The sequence below is a fragment of the Anguilla anguilla genome, chromosome 3 (assembly GCF_013347855.1).
Source record: "Anguilla anguilla isolate fAngAng1 chromosome 3, fAngAng1.pri, whole genome shotgun sequence".
NCBI classification, from domain to species: Eukaryota; Metazoa; Chordata; class Actinopteri; order Anguilliformes; family Anguillidae; genus Anguilla; species Anguilla anguilla.
Window position 1 is genome coordinate 42963123 of NC_049203.1, and position 22129 is coordinate 42985251.

Below are 22129 nucleotides of genomic sequence, written 5' to 3' on the forward strand. Positions count from 1 at the left end.
AAATCTCGCCTTCTTTGTGGGTCTGGTCCTCCTCTAGTTCTCACCCCTCTCTGTCCAATATTGGCCTCCATTGTTGTCCAAACCAAATGTTTACCTGTGGCCTATTTGTAGTGCTCAAGCTCTGATTTGTAAGTGAACTCAATATCTAAAAGTGTTTTCACATGTGTCAATGTGGAAAGACAATTGGCAAAATAGTGTAGCAATGAAGAGACCAGTGTTTACAGTTTTGCTAGAAGTGTGTTAATAAATTGAAAACTGAGTGTAAAGCAGAGAACGTGCAGTTTGGCACACTTGATAAATGCAGGTGTTAATGGTTTCAGAGAGGTTTTCAGTGCTTCAAGAATCACTGTTAGTGTTTAAGCATTCAGAAAAAATTGTAAGATAATTATGAGGACACCCTATATCAGTTTCTATTTGTATGTGTAGTGCGGTTTCATGGAACACACTCTTACTCTTGAGTAAGAACATACTCTTTCAGTCTTGACTTGAAGCAAGAACATACTCTTTCAGTCTTGACTTTTAAGACTAGCCCCTAGATGCTAGGCATAGAATGACTTTTCTGTGCCAAAGAATCCATTGTAAATATTAGCATTTAGCAAATTGTGAAATAGAAATTAATGTATTTCTGATCACAATTTGGGCTCAGTTAATGCCAATATTTATTATGAGCATGGTAAATGGACTGCATTTATATAGGGCATTTTCCAGCAACAACTGCACAAAGCACTTTACAACGAATGTCTCTCATTCTCCCATTCACACACACTCTCGCACGCCAACGGCGAGGCAGCCGTGCAAGGCACCAATCAGCTCGTTGGGAGCAGCTGGGTTAGGTGTCTTGCTCAAGGACACTTTGACACGAAGAGATTCTGTGATATTTGAAGTGTATCCTAACCTCCAAAGACAAGCAAAATGAATACAATAGAATACATATTTAATTTGATGGTACTTCTGTTTATTCAGTCTTTCTTTTTACTGTACGTTTGTATGCATAAATAAAAATAAAGAAATTAAATAAAGCATCAGAATGCATGAAATGTATAAACAGAAAATCTTTATTGAATTGGGCTTTGAATAAATATACATAATGAATATAGATTTATTATTTTGGAAAACATGAACAAAATTTAGACCGTTTAAACTCATCAAACTGATGGAAATAACTATAAAACTTCATATTTAACTTTGTGATTAATAATTAATACACAATAAATATACATATGACAAATATTACAATGCTCATGAATTGAAACCTCCAATAAGACATACAATTATGTGGTTATTACATATAGAGTTATCTGTAATAATCACAATTTTATTTTATATTTATATGCAGACGGCATGTAAACATAATAAATTAGTTTTGTTTTTACAAGTATATATTATGAAAATTGCCGTTTTAAAAATTCCACTTGCCATTGTCCCACTAGTTTATGAGAGTCTTCCTAACTCTAATCCAGCACACAACATCAAGGAAGAGTGAGTGCGATGGACTTGTGTGGCAACCAAACAGCTCTCCCTCAAACTTTTCACTCTGTCAGGTCTTCTCAAAGGCCAGAGTGTCCATGGACCAGGATGGAACACAAATGCCAGTTAGTTGATGCGTCTGTTTGTTACTCTGCATCAATTTCAGCTAAGTCTTTTTTTTTTGGAGAAATGTCCACAAAAACCCTGCACTTATTGGTCAGTTGAAATGGCAGTACATGAGAGTGGCCTGCAGGGGTCAGGGCATAAGGTGCCTGTGCTCCAATCAGGTGCATTTTTGAGACGTGCGTGGTCTTCACGCATTCACAGCGGGGTGAACTTGCCGTCTAAGTTGCCGTTCTCGTCGCACTGGAACCCGCCGTTCTCCAGAGCGTGCTCCTTCTTCTCCTCTCCGTCACTGGGCTCCGCCCCTTCGCAGTCTTCAAGGGGCGACGCCTTCCGGCAGTGCTTCTTGTACAACTGGTAGGCTGAAGGAGGGAGGGGAGATCAGCCTGTTGTGCCATGTTGTTTTTTCGTGACCATGGAATCAAACCCTTTTGTTCTCTTCATAAAATGCACAGATTATTTAGCTATTGTCTGAGGATGCACTTATAATATCCTCAGCGGTTCAGAACAAGTCGCAGAAGATCACTTGTGTATAGTGTTATATAGTATAAATGAGTAAGAAAGCGGAAGGTAATGGTAAAGATTGTATGCAGTGGTTATATGGCAAATTCTGCAGTTTTATAGACTGTTGAATTAGGTGTACAAAAGGAGGTAAACAGAGTCGGTCAGACCCAATAACCAACAAAATATATAGTATTTATAATGTTGTGTTGGTGGTGGGCTAATCAAATCCTGCTTAGGGTCCCCCAAAGGCTAGGGAAGGCACTGCTGGTAAAGATTTTACGTAGCAGTTAAATGTTAAAGTGGTGCAGCAACCAGCCCTCACCTCCTACTGATCCCACGGCAACCACCAGCTGGAAGATGCTGTAGATGAGCGGGAAACTGAACATGACCTCCAGCTCCTCAGGAGAGAAGGACAGCTGGATGATGGTGCTGCAGAGCTGCGCATTCTGGAAGCCCGTCTCCAAGGCGATGGTGCGACACCTGCATGCGGAGAACACGCGCACAATTCGGTCAGTCAGACTGCTACTCACACGCGCGCCCATGCATACACACCTGGGTCAGAGAGGATCCTTGTTCCTTTACTAAAATGTGCATAAACACACCTGGGTGAGAGAACACATGCACACACACACCTGTGTACTGTATATAAATGTGTGCTCTGACTCATGCACGCATATGCACGCGTCTGTGCTTGCTATCTTACAGGCACGTGGTAGCAGACGTGATTACCTGCCGCAGAGATTGACGGACGGACAAGTGGAGGCTCACCTGTAATATGGCTGCCCTACAAAGCGGGCCAGCAGGAAGCCCAGGCCGAAGCCTATCACGGGGTAGATGGCGCCGATGACCCAGAGGTAGGGGGAGATGACCCAAGAGGACTGGTACAGAACCCCACCCACCACCGCGATAATGACGATGAGGGCAATGCCCATGATGGAGCCCACCTGTCAAGCACAGCAGCCGTCAGCACAGGCCAGTGACATACTGCCATGTCAGGTCAAAGGCAGAGACAGCGTTTCAAGAAGGTAGACCTTAAAAAAAATATTTTACTTTGAGGGCCAAAACTCATCAGTTTAATTCACTGTGAACATAATATGTAAGAATAAAAGCATAGTACATTATAGTGCTTAATCTTGTTGGTATCAGTTGCCAAGCATTTTCGGTAGTTGCTACAAACTCTTTTTAATGGAGTAATCCCTCTGCATTTGTGATTATGCTTATGATTTCTTTCCTGAGTAGAAGAAGAGGAGTGTTTTGATTAGTTCTCACCTGGAGGATCTTCTTTGCGGCTGAGGGCCACCGATTCTTGACGTAGATCCCTAACGCGACAGGGATCAGGAGAGATACCAGAGTGATACCTGTGTAAAAAAAGGAGAGACCAGTCGCATGACTCCTCCCCAAAGGCCCAGTTACACACAAAAGGCAGATGTCTCATTTAGCCACACATGCTTATTTGGTCTAATGACTTATTCTAAAGTCATCATGTGCTTGCATTCTGAGATTTGATGTTCAGAGAAGTGTGTGCTGAGCTCAGTCTACACATTTTCTGTTTTAGAGAAATTGTACCTCCATATTAATTTTTAAACCAAAAACAAGCTACATTACATTGGAACTTCCACATTATGACATAGCATAATTGCATCAATTGCCTCATACATAGGCAATATGGATGATACAACAGAAGCATGTACACAGGGGATATTATTGATACAGTAGGAAGTTTATCTGTGGTCTTCTACATAGGGGATATATTTAATCTCTTCATAAGACATAAATAGTCAAACACTGGTGTCTGGTTTGAGTCAAATTGACTCATTTAAAGCGTATTAAAAACAGAACGAGGGGCAGTCATATACACACAATATTCCTTTGTAATTAGGGCATATAATGGGTATAGAAGAATTTAAGTATATTTTGCATATAGATGGTGATTTAACTATGATTTTGAAGAGGGTATGTATGATGATAGTAGACAATACATATGATCCTGTCCATAGGTCATAGAATGCACAAGTCTTATCTTTACTCTGGTAAAGTTAAAAGATCTATGCATTGAAAGGGGATTGGATAATATAGTAGGTAGGGGATTGGATGGTATAGCAGCTTTATCTATGCTCTGGTAAGGGATCTGGATGGTATAGTATGTAGGGGATTAGATGGTATAGCAGCCTTACCTATGCTCTCATAGGGGATCTGGATGGTGTCTGCAGAAGTCCAGACGGAGGTGTAGATGAGCAGGCACAGAGGCATCATTCCCATGGCCAGTATGGAGGAGCAGGTTGTCATACTGATACTGTAATATGGACAAACACACCCTTACTGTTACTGTAAAAGAATCTCACACACAAATTAAGATTGCAAATCACACATATACTGCAGTATTTTCATATGCATAACCTGCATGAGATAAGCAAAAATATGAGTCTTTAGTACAGTGTCAAATTTGTCAAAACATAGGGAATTAACCATAGAGAGTGAGAGAGAGAGAATGAAAGAAAGATAGAGAGAGAGAGAGAGAGAGGAAGACTTGACATCCTTCGCAAAAAAAAATGAATTCAATTAATTTCAATGAAAGAAAAAGGTATATCAACCAAAACACATTACAAAAAAGCCCTTACCCCCTCATTGTGGATTACAGTAAACTTATCTCACAGCCCTCCATAGCCGCACAAACTACACCCCCAATACACCATGCTCTACCAAACATTTCAACATAGTTGGAAAATTTGAGCTAAGCACACACAACCCTGGCGATAAAGAGAGAGGGGAAGGGGAAGCATCCATCCCTCTCAGGGGAAAGACTGCCTTTCGGCAGGAGGGAGAAGAGAGTGCAGGCAGGCGGACACAGAGCGCGCGGGAGCCCCTTTCTCACCTGAGATCCATGTCCCCGTCCAGCCAGTAGGCCAGGATGTTGGAGCTGGACCCGCCAGGGCAGCAGCCCATGATGAGGATGGCCACAGCCTGGATGGGCAACACGTTGAAGGCCAGGGACAGGGCGAAGGCGGTGAAGGGCATGATGCCGAACTGGCACAGGAAGCCCACGAAGATACCCCAGGGCCTCCGGATGTGGCCCCACAGCTTGTAGATGTCCACGGTGCAGCCCATGGCGAACATGACCATGGCCAGCATGACCGTGAGCACGGCGCTCAGGACCACGCTCAGGATCTCGTTGAAGTTGCTGGGAGGGACCAGGCAGGAGGTGCCCGAACACAGGGTGGCGTTGGAGGAGCAGGAGGGAGGGAGAACCGCGGAGGAGGAGGCAAGGGCGGACATGGTGGAGCCGGGAGTCTGAGCCTGGGAGGTAGAATCCAACTGAAGGAAGTTGGCGACGGAGTGTTCCCAAAATGTGCAGGACTTCTCCAGAAGACTCTCGCGTCTACCAGCTTCTGTCACTTACAGTAACAAGCAGCACACTGGGCTCCCTCTCAGTGAACCAATGCCTTTTAATACCCACCTGACCGAGGACAGGGAGAATTCTGAGAGAAAAAATTAACCTGCACACATGGTTTTATGAGGCTGGTGACAAACTTACACAGGGAAATAAGTGTCATTGATTCATCCTCGGGGACAATAAATGTAATTGCATCTGCTTTTTAAAAAGAAGTTTATCACGCCCTAAAATCTTTATTGTCCTGTTCCAGGCAGTTGTCATGCATCACGCCCATGATGATGCGTGTAACCTATGGGATACGCACACCCACATGCAAGCATGTATGCAGAAATGTGTATACACACATACACATACCTGTACATACACACAAGGTTATGGTTCTGCGTGTGTCACTCTAAGTTCCTTCATAAAAAAAGTTAAAAAAGAAGATGAGATGAAGTGGACTTTATCACTGACAACAGACAGAGTATTCTTCTGGAAGCAGGAAATGAGGGATCCATGCTCACACTTACATTAACCAAAGCCCAAAGCTGATCATGCTGAGGTTCTCCTGTTGGAGGTTGATGGCTCAAAGTTCAGTGGAGGAATTCAAATGGGGTGGGAAGACACAGAAACACAGAGACACACAGACAGACAGAGAGACAGACACTCATACACAAACACACACACACAGTGGCTGATGGGATCGTGGGAAACATCTTTAGAGTGTTCTTCCAGGATCAACAAACATTAAAAATCATTTGCTAGACACTTCAGTCAAAAGAACCTTGCAAGGCCATTGTGGTAATCCAGGATAATGAAAAACACCAGAAAAGACTACACTGTAGTTACTGAGTACATGCCCATCCAGAGTAACAACCCCAGTTAAATTAATTCAGAAATACCTCACATATTCTTACAAGACATTACAATAAATATTAGAAGACAAACCGGAGGAACTGAAAGCAAATCAATAAATAAAGGGGGCTGCTGGATGGCTCATTCTGTTAAGACACTGTTGCATAGAGTGGATGAGCCGGAATCCTGGTTGTGGCAGCCTGCACTGGTGTCGTATATGCTGTAATGCCACATTGGCAGTGCAGAGACTGTTGGCAGGATGACCATTTCTCATTGTGAATGCTATGTTTTTGTATGAAACTGCAGCTGGTTCTGCTGTTACCACGTGCCATCCATAGTGGAAAATAGACACTGGCTCTCATGTAGTACTGTATGGAAAGGTGTAATAGCCACCAGCTCTCCTGTAGAACAGTGTGAATGGTGGGATGTAGTCCTAAACTTTCATGCAGCACTATTTGGACTGTAGGGTGTAAAACAGTCAGTGGCTCTCCTACTGTATAGTACTATGCAACCTATAGACACTGGCTCTTCTGAAGTACTGCATGGCCTGTAGAGTGAAAACTTGTCACTGGATTTGCTGTACTACTGTCTGGCCAGTAGGATGTAAAATAGTCACTGGTGTTGCTGTAGTAATGTGTGGCCTGTAGAGTGTAAAATAGTCACTGATTCTGCTGTAGTACTGTGTGGCCAGTAGGGTGTAAAATAGTCACTGGTGTTACTGTAGTACTGTGTGGCCTGTAGAGTGTAAAATAGTCACTGATGTTGCTGTAGTACTGTGTGGCCTGTAGAGTGTAAAATAGTCACCGATGTTGCTGTAGTACTGTGTGGCCTGTAGAGTGTAAAATAGTCACTGATTCTGCTGTACTACTGTGTGGCCTGTAGAGTGTAAAATAGTCACTGATTCTGCTGTAGTACTGTGTGGCCAGTAGGGTGTAAAATAGTCACTGATGTTGCGGTAGTACTGTGTGGCCTGCAGAGTGTAAAATAGTTAATGGCTTTTCTGTTGTATTTTTGTGGCCTTTTGGGTGTAAAATAGCCACTGGCTTTGCTGTAGATTCACAGGCAAGAGCATCATAGGAGTGCATACACTGTGGTATTGCTGCTGTAAAAGCAGGTGAGGGTGACTTTGTCGAAATAGGAGAAAAACACAAACATATTTGCATTACTGCTTTTATTAAACCAATCAAATGTTTTTTTCTTCTTACAGTATGTACAGTCACACCCCCCCTCCCCAGGAGGGGAAGGTCACCTGACCCCCTTTGGCGTTCCCTGATTGACTGCCATCTCCAGGTCAAGATTCCCGGTCACATGTGCAATGAAACAGCGAAGAAGGTAAATCCCGGAGAACTGTGTAGAGCTGTCGCAGAAAGAGAGAGAGAGAGAGAGAGAGAGAGCACAGGTGCATGAATGGCTGTGTGTCTGAGTGCATGCTTGCTAGCAAGGCCTTTCAATGAGTGTGTACAAGCATGTGTGTGTGAAGTTCAGCATGTATGGCTGTGTGTGGTGTGTGTCTTGGAGGCAGTTCATTGTATGTGGTATTGTGATCTTGGCTGGGCGGCACAATTTGTTGTATAGAAAATTCACATGCAAATAACAAAGCACAAATCAAATCAATCCTCAAGCTTTTCCATCATAATAGTCTTAATCATGTCAATAAAGACACTCAGTGCCAGATATATGATACAAATAATTTTATTCACAAATGCGGGGCGTCCACAAAATCTATGTACTGTACAATGGCTTGGCTGAATACACAATTCTGATTCGCTGGGACTTTTCTGCATTATTTTATGCCCTGCTATGACATAGCACCTACAAAAGTTCAATCACCGTTATAAATAAGTACGCATCGGTCTGACTTGATAAATAAAGTGGAAATCTGTTAGAGCAAGCAAACCAAATTACAATATCATACTTGCAACAGTGTCAGCTTAATGTCCATAAATGACTGTATAGGGAGTAATTAGTCTAGTTATAGCTTGACAATGTAATAGTTTAGCCTCTGTTTTAAATATAATTAAGTAGTTGGCTAGCTAGCTATCTGTGATAACAAACATGCTGTGAGACAATTTGGACTTAAAACCAGACTAATGTTAGGTAACCTGGTTCATGTACTAGAAAGACACATTTATTGGGATAATGTATGGGATATTTGGAATACTTAAGTAACGTTTCCATTGCGATGGAATCATATATTTTGACACAAACTGTTTTCATTGCAATTGATGAGCAATTTCCTTCAGCACCTGCTCAACCGATCGTACATTATCCAGCTTATACAACAAATTACCAACAAAAAGCATAATTGCAATCAAAACAAGCATTTCAAAATATATATTTATTTTATTCTGTTTATATTAGATGAAGAAATATCCTCTATTTTACTGCGTTTCTTCTTTTTTTACATATCATAAATAAATTGAGCTAAGTTCCAACACACAGTTTAGCTGTACACGCATAGCCTTTAAGAGACAATAAAAAAGAACGATCAATCCACTACTCGTACCCATCGCTAGTACGCGGCTATGTGGTAGCTCGTCAGTGTCCCTGTCTTATCAAGGGGGTTATCTGGGAAGCAAGCTTCTGGCTGGCCTCACCGCCGGTGACCTGCCCTTTGAGTGCCTGTGATCTTAATGTGGCAAGAGCATTCGGCTTGCTGCCCTGCCGATCGCATCATATGTGCGAACGCCATCTTATCTTATCCGATCTGATCTTATCTAATCTAATCTGAAGGCCTATAGCCAGCTAACTGATTAGTGGTGACAGAAATAAGCAGAATGAATTACTGACTGGACTGATTCTCCACTCCTTTTTCACACACTAGCTCAGCAGATGAAGAACTGAAAAGCGATTTAAAAACCTTGTGTCCTAAAAGCCTGTGGCATTTATATAAGCGGTTTTGTAAAACTGTAGCATTTGTAAAACCACTATGTAAAGGCCAAATACATAATGCTTTTTACAACTATTCAGTCTTCTCTCAGGCATTAATTTTTCCTCCTAGAATAAAATAAAATAAAAGAACCTCACCCCCCCTCCCCACCCAACCTCTCCCCTTTCACCCTATTACCTGGTAACACCATTTTTTTGTCTTATGCACTATGAAATTCAATTCAAATCAAATCAGTAATGGAATATAACATGCACATACTGCCAAAACAAACAACAAATTTTCACAAAACATGAAGCCACCTAGTCAAGCCTTGAATGCAGTTGTAACAATACTGTAATACTGGTTAAGGGCATCTTAAATCCCTTCTTCTAGAGCCTTCCGTCGTACCTGACCAGGAAGGGCTGGGGATAACATCCTCCTGTGTGCCTATGGATGACTTCCTGCAGCTGGAGCAGGTTTCTCAGCAGCACCCCCCGACTGCCCTTGTCAATCTTCGTCAGCACAATCTGCACAAGACGCCGAAGGCAAGAGTGCACGGGAGGGGGAAACAAAGAAGAGACGGTCACTCATGTTTAGCAGCACAATACATTTCTGCTTGCTATAACCTGAGGGACACTGAGTGAAGACCCACACACAGGAAAACATAATTCAAGCAATCTTTGCTCATTTTTGTGGTCATTTTTACTGCTGTTTTTTTAATGGTGTTTGTCAACTGTATTACCTTTGCTAACTAACAAAGTTATTCTGTTTGTACAGTGTTTCCTAACTGTTCAACTGTGATAATGTCTAAAAGCCTTGTTTGCTCTGGAGACATTTAATGGCAATAAAGCACCCTGAAGGTCAGTTTATAGTGAGTGAGATCAGGAAATCACTTCAAGTGTCAGCTATGCCATACGACACTCTATCCCCAGATGAGATGCTGTATGTTACGGTCTCACAGAGTTTCCGGCATACCAAGTCTAAACCAGAACCAAGCTTTAATTCACCAAACCGAAAAGATTACAAGTACAACCAAGTATGAACACAGCACACATCTACAGCCACCCCCACAAAAAATCTTTGTAAAAATCAGTAAAAAATCACATTAATTGGTCAACTTGTGCCACCTGTTGGCAAGCCCTGGAAATACAGGAAGGACTGCACCATATCAATACTCAGCAATGTTCCTGCTCTTGGTCAAACTGCATAACCCTGGCCTTGTCTACTGTAAGAAGAAAGACCCTCAGCCATTACTTAGTCGCGATGGTCATAGTTATACTGAAACAGCTTAATGATCCCACAATGCCATTAATTACTTATCTACGTTTAACAATATGCGAAATCTTTAAGCATTCTTAAAGTGATGAGTTTTCCATAGCTGTAATGAACCGATAACTAGCATTTCCTTCCTGTCCAGAGCAGCTGGTGAATTCTGCATTTTCAAAATATAACTTTCACGCATGTAAACAATTTAGCAAGCGCAAAAATGCTTGTTGTGCACAAATACAGCATCAACATCAAGAGGTATGTCGGTTTTACTCACCACGTAGGGCAATCCCAGCTCTTCACACATTTCCACGGCAATCTTGTCCACTTCCTGCAGCCCCACCGAACCGTCAAGCAACAGGAACGTCCTCACCAGGCTGGAAAACGTGAGAAGAGCGCCACCCGGTGGGACTAATGAGTCCTGCGGTTACGTGGAGCTCCACGCTTCACCGGCGTCAGTTACGTAATATTATCATGAACTGACTGCATGCATGAAAAGCATAAGCCTATTTGCATGACTGACCACCCACCAAGCCAATAAAGATTATGACCGCTTTGCGTGCGAGTTTTTAATGTCAACCGCATCGAACCCCCGCACCCCCCCAGGACATGGAAATACCCGGACTAATACATGTACTCACTGAGGAGAAAGTAATGCTAACTCACTCTTCCTGCAATGCTAGCAGCTGGATGTTTTTATTAATATTCCTGTGGGTTTATTTTGTTGGCTAATGCCATTCTTCTGTAAATTAGCATTGTTCATGAAACTGGTGAACATATCGGGGGACCTTTTTAACGATTTCTCCATACAAAATCTTCCAATATCCTTCTATATATACATATATAAATTAAAATATATATTACATTTGGTCTGCGCTTATACACTGCCCTTCTGCAATTCAAACCACAAACGTGATCACGCCTGGAGTCTCAATTCTGGAAACTGAGCTGTTCATTGCCAAACAGTCATTTTGTGGTCGGTTAACTATTCCTTGCTTGAATCTGAGGTATGCTTGAGACACACTGTTTTGCTAAAAGACCCATTTGCAGCCAAGTCTGAGCTTCCCAGCAGAGGAAAACAGGTTTTTGGCCAAAATGTTTTGGTATGTAATGGAGCTCATGATTCCAGTGACCTTCTTTATCAAGAGCCCAGTAAATGCAACACAACTCCATGCCAGGCTGCATACATCACAGGAAAATAAGATTCAACATAATTTTTGGAAAAATTCAGGAAATACCCACATGTACTGTACAGCATCTGGAGACATAATTTATTTGTGCAAACTGCTGTGGAGTCACTTGCAGCGTATATTTTTTCTTTAAACCACAAACTCACGATTGCCCCAAAACCAGCCATCATGAAGTCGACAGGTTGTTAGAAACTTCTAGAAATATCTAAAATAACCTTCAGCACACAAAAACGGTCTGACAAACTGTTAGACACACACTGAAACTGAAACTCCAGAAACTGAACTATCCCTTTAAAACAAAAAAACTACACCAAGTGCTATGCCAGCTTAACTCAGAATATGCCTTCATTATTCTTCCTGCCAGTCATCAATAATGGGCTGTCTGTCACTGCCTCGATAGAGCGTGCACTCAAGATTTAATTTGCGTTCGAAAGCTTGGACGTGACAACGCAGCAGCAAGAGCATGGCAATGCAGCTCAAAGTTTGTGCCAGCTGTATAAAACGCGAGCCGCAGAACAAAGCACGCACGCTGCGGTTTAAAGCCAGGGTCGGGTGCGTACAGTGGTTGCGCTAGCCCATGAATTGCTGCATCTTTGGAACACAGAGCATTTTTAAAATCGGTTTTACATTAATTTACACATGCATTCTGATAAAAATAACAATTCTGCCATAATATGCCAATTGACAATAATAACACAATAAATACATGTCGTTCATTGTTTCATTATGACACTTGCAACAGAAGCAGAATGAAACAGTGGGATTAGCCAGATGAAGTAAGCTACAAGTAATGTTTTGGCTCTGATCAAAACGAATTTTTTGCCACACAGGCTAATAATATTAAAAAACCCTAGGAGTGATTTCTGTTCTTATTTACTCAAGTCGAGCACGCTAGCTGAGCACGACATTTCTTGACTTTATTAAAATGAAGCGCTTTCTCTTCGAATCTCGCAATGCTACCAATGGCTGAGTAAATATTTTGATCAATAAACAACACAAACGTCAAACACCGAAAGACGTTTGTCTCAAAGAAACAGGAGTAATTATTTTGTTGTAGTTCAAGACTGGGTCATTGCCTGTTGTAATCTGCTTTTCTGGCTCTGTGTTCAGGCTCCTTTTTCCCTGTCCAAAAAAACATAGAAACCTGCATGAATGTGACCACTGGCATACTGAGTACTGGTGCTTCTGGTTCATTGAATGGCGGTACACTGCTATTATTCAACTGTATAGCCCAAAGATGTGGGTTACAGTAGTATATATGACACATTAGATACAGCACGTGACGGATACATTATTCAAAAGGTGAGGACCCACATGTTAAAGAATTATTTTTGATTGGAGTTTAAAGAGGAAGCTCAAGGCCATACCTTGTCCTTTCCTCCAGGTAAGACTCCACCATGTCCCGGAAGTCCTCAGGGGCCCTGTAGCCGTAGCCTGGCATGTCCACCACAGTGAAAGCCTTTCCCACTCGATAGAAGTTGAGCTTCTTTGTGTGACCCTGTGTGGACCATAGACCCAAACATGCTCACAGTGAGGGAATTAAGGATGATGGAGAGAAAGACAGAATTGCAAAAAGAGGGGGCACAGCCAAAGAAAGAGGCTCACAGAAAGAAGACTTAGAGAGAGATGCAGAGAAGAAGGGAAGGCAGAGAGGGAGACAGTCTTTTCCTCACCGGCGTTTTGGAGACCCGGACCTCGAGGCCAGGCACCAGGGAGAAGAGTGCGCGGATTAGAGAGGACTTCCCCACGTTACTCCTACCTATGAAACACACCTTGAGAAAGAGAAAGAGAGATCTTAACGCATGCGTGCACGTACGCTCGCAAACACATGCACACGCACACAATATCCCTGACACACGCTCAGTACTAAAACTGTTAAAGTCTAGTCAGAAGGTTAGGCAAGGCCAGACAGTCTAAGTACAAGCGACAAACTGGGTAAAAAGGGAAGCACTATACTTTCCTGCCAATTAATTGAGTTCTAAATCTTAGAACTGATGTGAAAGTAATTAGCACTAAGCTAAAAGATCAATGGACAGGTTTTAAGTCTTATTGAGCTCCCAAGGCCCTCTGTTTTGTAGACGTCAATATCTCATCTCAGACCAGGCAATAAGCCCTTTCACAAGAAACTAACCAGATAGCGGCATCGCCGACATGATTTACTAACTCGGTTCTGATGCTTTGTTATGCTACCGGTTAAATGAGACCCTCCAGGTGCTTGCAGTGCAGTTTAATTTTAGGTCGACAGATTGACTCAACAATTACTAACATTTAAACCATGTGATTTTCTTCAGACGGCACACATTTCTTTGCTCAATGGAAAACGAATGGACCGGGACGTATTTCCCAGCAGAAATGTCTCTGTGATTCGACCTGCAGGGTGATATGGCAAAGATTAAGGGAGCCCTCTCTTTATGAGGGGAAGGTATATAGACCGTCAGGCCCATTTCTCAGTTGATTTCAGTGATTAATATTGTAGTGTAGGACCCAGAGGGGACCAGCTTTCTGTGGGAGATTACAGAAGCGATGACTGCACAACCCCTTCCCCCCAAGGGTCCAAAAAACAATCTCAGGCCACAGAGGTAGGACAAAAAGTGTAGCAAAAACAGTGTTTCTCCAGAACTTCGCTGCCCCCTACAGCCATTTTCTCTCTCGGCGCAATGAAGCGATAATTAGATTTATACTCTCCAGAAGGGCTCTGACATAGCGGTGGTCCCACATTAAAAGGCAGCACCCGCTGGCCCACTCATGTCTGCGGCAGGCTGAAACCGACACCAAGGGAGGCTCCACTGGCTTTTATTTTGAAGGGAGGACTAGGAACTAATTTGCCTATTATTTCTGCATCAAGGGTGTATGAGTAAAACCCTTCAGTAGATAACAGGAAGCAGGTGCAGAGTAAAGCAGGTGGATAAAATACATACAGATTTAATTAGTCTCAAACAGAAATAATGATTATTATTCTGATTATACTATACATAAAAATGTTTTCCATAATGATTATCTGCACTTTAATACTAGACAGCACATCAAAAATCAATTTAAACCAGAATATGTTTTGAATGTGGTTTGATGCAAGACACACAATAAATATTTTATGTTTACATGAGTCATGTAAGATCAAGTAAGAACCACCTGAGAAACAGCTGAGCTCGATGTTATTAAAAGACATTTTTGCTGCATTTCCTATGTTTAAGTCAGGAACTGTTGTTTCCTGACTTACCCATTTGACCACAGCCACCTAATTGAATGACCCAACCAAATTGCTAGCCTCCCCACCAAACCAAACTGCCCTATTTCCACACTCAACTCCTCCCACCGCCCACCCACCTGTGCTGACCTCAGGCTGCTGCATGCCAGGTGCATGGTCCATCCTAACAGCAGAGGTGAAGTAGTCAATGCGGTGTTTGGTGGAGGGGGTGAAGAGCTGCTCGGCCCTGGAGACGTCCCTCACGCTGGGCTGGAACAGACTGAACTCCCCCCGCCGCACTCCGGGGGCCAGGTGACCCTCCAGCTCGCTGAAGGGGAACAGCAGGCCCCGCAGCCTCCTCTCTGGCAGACGAGACGCCTCACGAAAAGAGGCCAGGGTGTGGGTGTGCCGCTGCCCCAGGGGGACGGCCCAGAACGCAGGCTTGGCCAGCAGCAACACCCAGGCCTTTGGACGGAACATCCTGCAGGGGTCTGCTGTCACAGCTTTCACCTGGAGGGGTACACTGCAAATATGGGAAGGAGACATAGGGAAACATCGAAACAAACAGCAGGAGGTGGAGTCAGAGGGTGAGCTGGGAATTGTATGACGGTCCCCTGTCTAAACTGCTGACCTAGCACTGAGTTTAAAAAAGGGCAGCAGTCTGCACTGAAAACTGTCTTAGGGTTAGCATGCTTACTGAACATGCTACACACTGTAAATATGATAAAAGATAATATTAACAGGTGCAAAAAACATTATCTAACATATCTGAATTTTGGATAGAAACAAAATGGTTGGACCCTGCGCTTGTTAAATTACCCAAGTAAAACTGTTACTGGAGTTAATTTTCTTTATAGCCAACAAAAGAGTGAATAGTTTTAGGCTACTCTTTGTTACGATTAGACTTTAAAACCACAAAAGCATATACACCTTACCCAAGGTTTAATGTTGACATGGTCGTGGTTGAACGTACTTCATACTTATCTGTGCGTTACACAAAGCCGTCTCGAAAATATGACATCAGTTTGATCACTACATCAAAAAACCCCAGCAAATTACCCAGCCATGCCACAAGGCAACAGCTAATGTAAGTTCAAGGTTGTGGGCTGGGTTGACATCTAGACCGCCTGCATAGTAAGAACATTATGGCATGTGGAATCGGTCACGAGTGACGCGCCTTGTCGAATAAAATAATGAATCGTAAAATCGTAATTTTTCCCAGTTTCCAGTGCTACTAATCAGTCTGTTACCGTCCGGTCTTGTTTCTCTAATATCATAACTCTCTACTAACTTCTAGCTAGTCAGGTACAGTTTGGTGGTAGACTGCATATCTTGCATTGCTACCGCTAGCTAGTTAACAGCTTAATTTTACTGTTGCGCGAAATATTTGATTACGTACCAGATCAGATCTTTATTGATCCCTGTTCACGGCTTTGTGTCAATGATCTAACAACAGATCTACTGACGCAGGAGTGCCGTTACTTCATAATTTCCAGCTCGCATATTGAAAACATCTCTCTAGCACTTCCATGTTTCGTGTGGAGTGTTGCACTTACTTTCGTCCCAGTGAAACCGACATTGATTAGAATGGTACCGCACTTCTATTTTAATGTAGTCTATACTATTTGCGGAAATTAATCATTTTGTGGACGTGCTATAATCTAATATAACCATATAAATTAATTAATATATCTTTATTTTTCTATTGTTATTATTTGTATCAATCCCTACGATAATTCTGTAACACTAAAACTAAGTAGTACTCGCAATATATATATCTTTCTATTTATGGAAGACAAAACATCAGCATTGTTAGTTTTTTGTTCTATTAATATTTTCAAGACTTAATATTCAACATTATGTATTAAATTATTTATTGAAATGTGTCGCAAAATACTCAATATTTTGAAATGTATTTTTGTTGTGTGAGAGACATTCATGTATTTGTATTTTTAAATGTAGCTGGTCTTGTACTTCAGTTTTCATATGTTCAGCTGCCATGTCTGCAGCCATCATTTTTTTTTTTTGTGCTGTAAATGAAGTGGCCTGCATGCTCATGAATTTATCTGCTCCCTAATGTTTTCATTTCAGATAACACAATATTTACAAAGCCATAAAACAATTATGGAGCAACAGTTAGATTAAAACAGTATGAATGATGTCCGTACAGAGATGATTCATGCCTGTGAAGAGGATAACTTCAAATCCTGTTAATCCTTTTTTGGATTCTGTGAAATCCTCCTCATTCATACCAAGTGACGTCCTTTATAATGCAAACGATACTTAGACATTTTTTGGCCACTAGTCACTGGTTGTAGAGTTGTCAGAGGTTGTTACTTTCCTGTCCACAAAGCCCTCCGGTTTCATGCAGTAGATCTGACTCACACACTGAGGACCCATTTCAGGCTCACACATGCCCTGGTTCCTCAATCATCCATTTCAGTGACAACTATTGTACCGAGTGACTTTTAGAAGGCATGTTAAGTACAATTTTAAAGCAAACATTGGCAAGAATATTGTATTTCAGAACAAATTGTGTTGTCTGCTGCCTCTGCCACCTCAAAAAGGAAATAAAATACTTTCACGTTGTAATAATGGACTGAAAAATCCTTAGGCCTAGGAGATGTGCTTATTTGACAGAAAATAAATGTTTTCAAAAAAGAGTTGGTCATGGGAGTTGGTCATGGGATAAAACAGTTAGAAAAACTGCCAAGGGCAACAACACGATCTTATTATACCCCCTTTCAAAAAAAAAAAAAAAAACTGTGAAATGGATAAAGATGGGTAAAGATACAATGTGAATAGATGTATGTGGACTCTTCTGTGATCTTCTTCTATTATAAAATAAACATGACACCCAACATTTGGCTACCAGCCACAGTCGGCACTGGCACATAATATATTTGATCCAAGACCTTGGGGGTATTCCGTGCACTACAATGTGGTGCCTTAACTGAATGAGCCACCCAGCAGCCCAATGATTGCCTTGTTGACTCAGCAGTGTTTTTTGTGGTCTATTTTTCATTCATATTTCCCCAGGTATCATCATCTTGCACTCCTTTAAAGCGCACATACAGTTATGAGTTTCCTCCGACAGCCAACAGCGTCCGGTGGAGACGTCCAATCAGATTGCTTGATTTTATACCCCCACAGACCCGATCCTGTCTTACTGAATTAGAGAGACAGCACGGTGGTTTATTTCAGAGGCTTCACGCGAAAAAGGTCCCGTAGTGCTCTAAATCACATTTACAGGATATATTACTGCAGGCAGTCAATAGTCGACAGTTTTACAGCAAACAGAGCATCAAGTTGAGACACCAGAGGCCCTCTCTATGCTCCTAAAGCAATATAAATCACTATTTCATTAAATCTGTTAAAAAAACTGATATCAACTGTTGTACCTCATTGTTAATTATACATGCATGGGATTAAATACCAGACCAATCAATCTCCCAAAAAATAGACAACTAATGTGGGTTCGCCATGAAATTTTATGTTCTCTGGCAACACATCATTAAAAATAAAACAAATCATTAAAAATATTTTGCCATTTCTAATCTTTGTTTCCATCCCTCTGTATCCCTCTATCTCTGTCTCACAGCACCCAGTTATCTTGTTTCTTCTCTTGTATGAGGTATCGGATGGCTCTTTGGTGTGTATGCACGTGCGCGCGCGTGTGTGTATGTGAATTCAATTAATTGATTTCTGCTAAAGCCCTTAGCTTTCATCAGAGGAGAGGTGGGTGGGTTGGGAGGTAATAAGTGGCACAGTGTTCTGTTACAGATTTATTTCTGAATATCTTCTCTTTCTTTCCGTTTTATAGAACTCCCTCCTGCTCGAATACAATATACATATGTTGTCAGTTGGTGTATACAGGATATTACAGAGCTAGCATCCAGCATTCAAAGCTTATCAATTTTCTGTGAACTGCTAAGAGCTTCGTCCTCCTTCTATCAATGCTTGAAGAAGGAGGAGATGGGTGAAAATGACCTTGAGACAGTAAGGCAGATAACCCAAAATGAAGAAACAAATAACTAAACAAATGACGGGATCCAGAGATCACTGCCTGTCCAGAGAAACCACACTGTACAGTTTGACAGAGGCCTACACAGATTAAGCTTTGTAGATCTGGTGTGGTGGCAGTTCCTTCACTAATCATTCAGAGCTTCCACGTTATGTGGTGTTTTGGAAACTGTGGGTCCTAAAACCACACAGAGTGATTCATTTGGAGTTTTGAAAGACATAGGCACACACATAACCATGCAAACACATAGAAAATAGAGAACAACTTTACAAATGCTATTGGGAATTTTTAATGACAAAAGCCCATCTACAAGGGATGCAGTGTTGTTGTTAAATTTAAACTCTCAAAGTGAATACTCTCCTTGGAATTATGGGAATTCGAGAAGCGATGTTGTGTTTTTGTGGTGGTACAGCCATCTTCCTCTCCAGACACTGGTTATCTGCCTCTGATCTCTGTCTCTATAAAACAGTTGTTCTGGTTTTCTCTGATGTGTGCATCTATGTTTCAAGGCTGCGGTTTCTGTCTTATGTCAAGTTAGACTACACTGTGCTGCTGTCACTCTCTCGCTACTCGCTCTTTATCTGCAGTATCTCTCTCTCTCTCTCTCTCTCTCTCTCTCTCTCTCGACTGTAGTTGATTTATATCTGAACCACTAACTACTCTCCTCTTCTTTGCCAAGGTTGAGAAGAGCTCCATTACTCTGCAGAGAATGCTAATCCCCACACAGATGAGGTTCAAGCTACTGTGGCAAAGTAAATAAAACACTTCCATCATTGCCAGCTTTGTCTTGTGTTATCATTTTTTATCTCTCTCATTAGGTACACCATAAAACGTTTCCAGATATTATATCAACAAATTTCCCAATTTAAAGAACAAACACTTCATTACAGCAGCAAGGAGATATGGCTATGACTGGGTATCCTACTTTCACTTCCCCTTTAGGAACATTGGATTGTTCCTGAGGGCAATGCAGAGTCTCGTAGCACGTGTACATGTTTGTCCCGGTTGTGACAAGTGCCTTGAGTTCCTCTTTTACGAGGAAGCGGTTCAGAGCTGACGGTGTCTGGTTCTGGATGTCTGGCCTTGCATTACATTGCTGGCAGATGGAGGGGATTGTGTGAGCGAGCAGCAATGATGAGAGCACAGTTTGGCGCTGCACCAAGCCACTGTCCAGAGAGGGGGGACCTGTAATTAACCTGCAGTCCATCACCACCACACCCCCCTGAGGCACCAAATCACTGCTGTCTGCCCAACGAGACAGGAAAGGACAGTTCCCTCACTGGCTTTAAACACAATTTAAGGGGAGATTGTGTGTGTGTGTGTGTGTGTGTGTGTGTATTATATGAAAAAATGGTGCCACATAACCTCCTTTATTTTGGAGTCTAAGCAGTAAAATTCTCACTATGAACTTTAACAGGTTATTTGAGTTCACATAAAATATACCAAATCACTGTAAATGTACTCAGGAGTTGGGTTTACTCTGAGCAGCTTGCTGCATCTCTGCCCTCTGCTCTCTATCTCTCTTTCTATCTCTCTCTCTCTCTCTCTCTCTCTCCCTCTCTCTCTCTTTCTCTGGCTCCTCTGCCTCCTTTCCTGCTCAGTGATGGGTTTCTGCTTTCTATAATTGCCCTATACTTTTTTTTCATTTTGCACAGTCTCTGGTGTTGAACTAAACAGGTGTAAGAACCTACTGTGGTTAACAGAGAATGGGGCAGAGAGACCCTGGTTAAAAATAGACTGAAATGAGGATCTGCAAAGAAGACGCTGTGCTTATTTCGGGGGGAACGGTGAGCTGGAAATGATTTTTCAATCATGTAGCCATGATGTCTAAAAGCCAATTTATCTTAGGCTATAGTTCAGGAAGGGGGGCAATACCTACTAAAAAGTTTTGACCCCCCAGTGGTGGAACGAACCTCCCAACTACAATAATTACAGCAGAATCACTGGCCATCTCCTATTACAGACTGAAAATGCACATATTCAACCTGTACACGGGTCAACTAATTCTGATCTCATACCAGCCCTACCTATACTACCTCTAAAAATATGAATCCTAACATGTTTTCTAAAATATGCTAACTAATAATTATACTTAGTCTGTTTCTTTCTTGCTCCTTCGTTGCCATCTGTTCATTGCCTAATCTGTACTCATGCAATGATGCAGGTCTCTTATACATGCTAAATGCATAAATGTAAATGTATTCTATATAATTTATTATAATAAGAATTATGATGGATTTACTCAGAAGAAATATAATGGAAAGAGTAAAAAAGAAGTACAAAACTTCTTACAGAATTTGGTTGTCGGTCACAGTTCTCCACCAGCAGAGGGTAGTGGAGGACCACGGATTCGGCAGTAGGGCTGAGTCAGTCCGAGATTATCGTCTGTTGCATGGAGCGAGCTCCCAGGCGAACCCAGACGTGGTGCTTGAATCCGGCGCGTGAACGTGGTTTCTGTGGAGAGTAGGGGAGAGGGACAGTACCGGGCGGCATTTCCATGGCCTGTAGCCTGTCCGTGTGTCTGTCCTTCAGCTGGCCTGCTGCCCTCCCTCCTCAGTCTTACAGACACACTGACGATGACAAGCTGGCTAAGGGCTGATGGCTTCTTATTTATAATTGAATCTTTTGTGCTTGTTATTGTCTTTATGCATTGAAGCCACTCGGGACTTTTCCCAATGTCTCATTTAATTGCCATTAGCGTGTAGCTGTTGTAAGCAAATTGCATTAGAATTTGAAGGATCTGAAATGTTAACATATTGTGGCTATTTCTTCACTCAGTGACTTATTTTCCTCTGTTGCTCTTACCCTCAGAAGTCTATTAAAATTTAATTTGTCTCTCTTATACAGATATTTAAAAACAGGTGTCTCCTTATGATTGCATATCCCTTGGAAAAAAGGCTATTTATTCACATTGGGTAATTTGTGGCGTCTGGCGTTCATGATAAAAGTTTAATGTGTGAAGAGATGTCAAATTAACTCAGAAGTTTATTTTGGAATGCATTAAATGCTTTTCTTAACCAATTCTGTTCACAAATTACACATAAATCTGTCAATGGTTTCAACCATGATTTGTTATTCATTCCAGACTCTAATCTTGTCAACTTAAGGAAAAATTAATTAAGTACAAGCATTACTGGTGAGGAATATTTGGACCGATCTGCAGACAGCGACATTTAATTGCCCTGATCTCACAGCAATGCAGCTATATATGTAATCATCTTCTGGGCTATTTGTCAACTGTGGATGTTTCAGTGTGAGTACCTGACTTGCGAGA

At 42.0% G+C, this 22129-nt stretch overlaps 2 protein-coding genes across 2 annotated transcripts; both read right to left on the bottom strand.

Annotated features, from left to right (window-relative positions):
• Positions 1 to 1087: 1087 nt before the first annotated feature.
• On the bottom strand, positions 1088 to 5634 carry slc10a2 (solute carrier family 10 member 2). The gene is made up of 6 exons (XM_035408707.1): positions 4967 to 5634; positions 4269 to 4387; positions 3364 to 3452; positions 2863 to 3038; positions 2417 to 2574; positions 1088 to 1952 (listed from the first exon to the last, which is right to left on the bottom strand). The coding sequence occupies exons 1-6, from the start codon at positions 5365 to 5367 to the stop codon at positions 1789 to 1791; spliced, it is 1107 nt and encodes a 368-aa protein (XP_035264598.1). The 5' UTR covers positions 5368 to 5634; the 3' UTR covers positions 1088 to 1788.
• Positions 5635 to 7467: 1833 nt separating this feature from the next.
• Positions 7468 to 16382, bottom strand: gtpbp8 (GTP binding protein 8 (putative)). The gene is made up of 7 exons (XM_035407768.1): positions 16231 to 16382; positions 14982 to 15354; positions 13321 to 13419; positions 13015 to 13145; positions 10735 to 10834; positions 9600 to 9718; positions 7468 to 7679 (listed from the first exon to the last, which is right to left on the bottom strand). Exons 2-7 carry the CDS (start codon positions 15309 to 15311, stop codon positions 7568 to 7570), a joined length of 891 nt encoding a protein of 296 aa, XP_035263659.1. The 5' UTR covers positions 15312 to 15354; positions 16231 to 16382; the 3' UTR covers positions 7468 to 7567.
• Positions 16383 to 22129: the final 5747 nt, after the last annotated feature.

Excerpts from the sequence above, each read along its gene's own strand:
- slc10a2 (XM_035408707.1), bottom strand. The coding sequence starts at position 5,367 with ATGTCCGCCCTTGCCTCCTCCTCCGCGGTTCTCCCTCCCTCCTGCTCC. Across the intron at positions 3,453-4,268 it reads GATCCCCTATGAGAGCATAG|GTATCACTCTGGTATCTCTC; the intron begins GTAAGGCTGCTA and ends TTTTTTACACAG. Across the intron at positions 1,953-2,416 it reads TGCCGTGGGATCAGTAGGAG|CCTACCAGTTGTACAAGAAG; the intron begins GTGAGGGCTGGT and ends TCCCTCCTTCAG.
- gtpbp8 (XM_035407768.1), bottom strand. The coding sequence starts at position 15,311 with ATGTTCCGTCCAAAGGCCTGGGTGTTGCTGCTGGCCAAGCCTGCGTTC. Across the intron at positions 13,420-14,981 it reads CTGGCATGCAGCAGCCTGAG|GTGTGTTTCATAGGTAGGAG; the intron begins GTCAGCACAGGT and ends CTCTTTCTCAAG. Across the intron at positions 10,835-13,014 it reads TACCTGGAGGAAAGGACAAG|CCTGGTGAGGACGTTCCTGT; the intron begins GTATGGCCTTGA and ends CACGTTTTCCAG.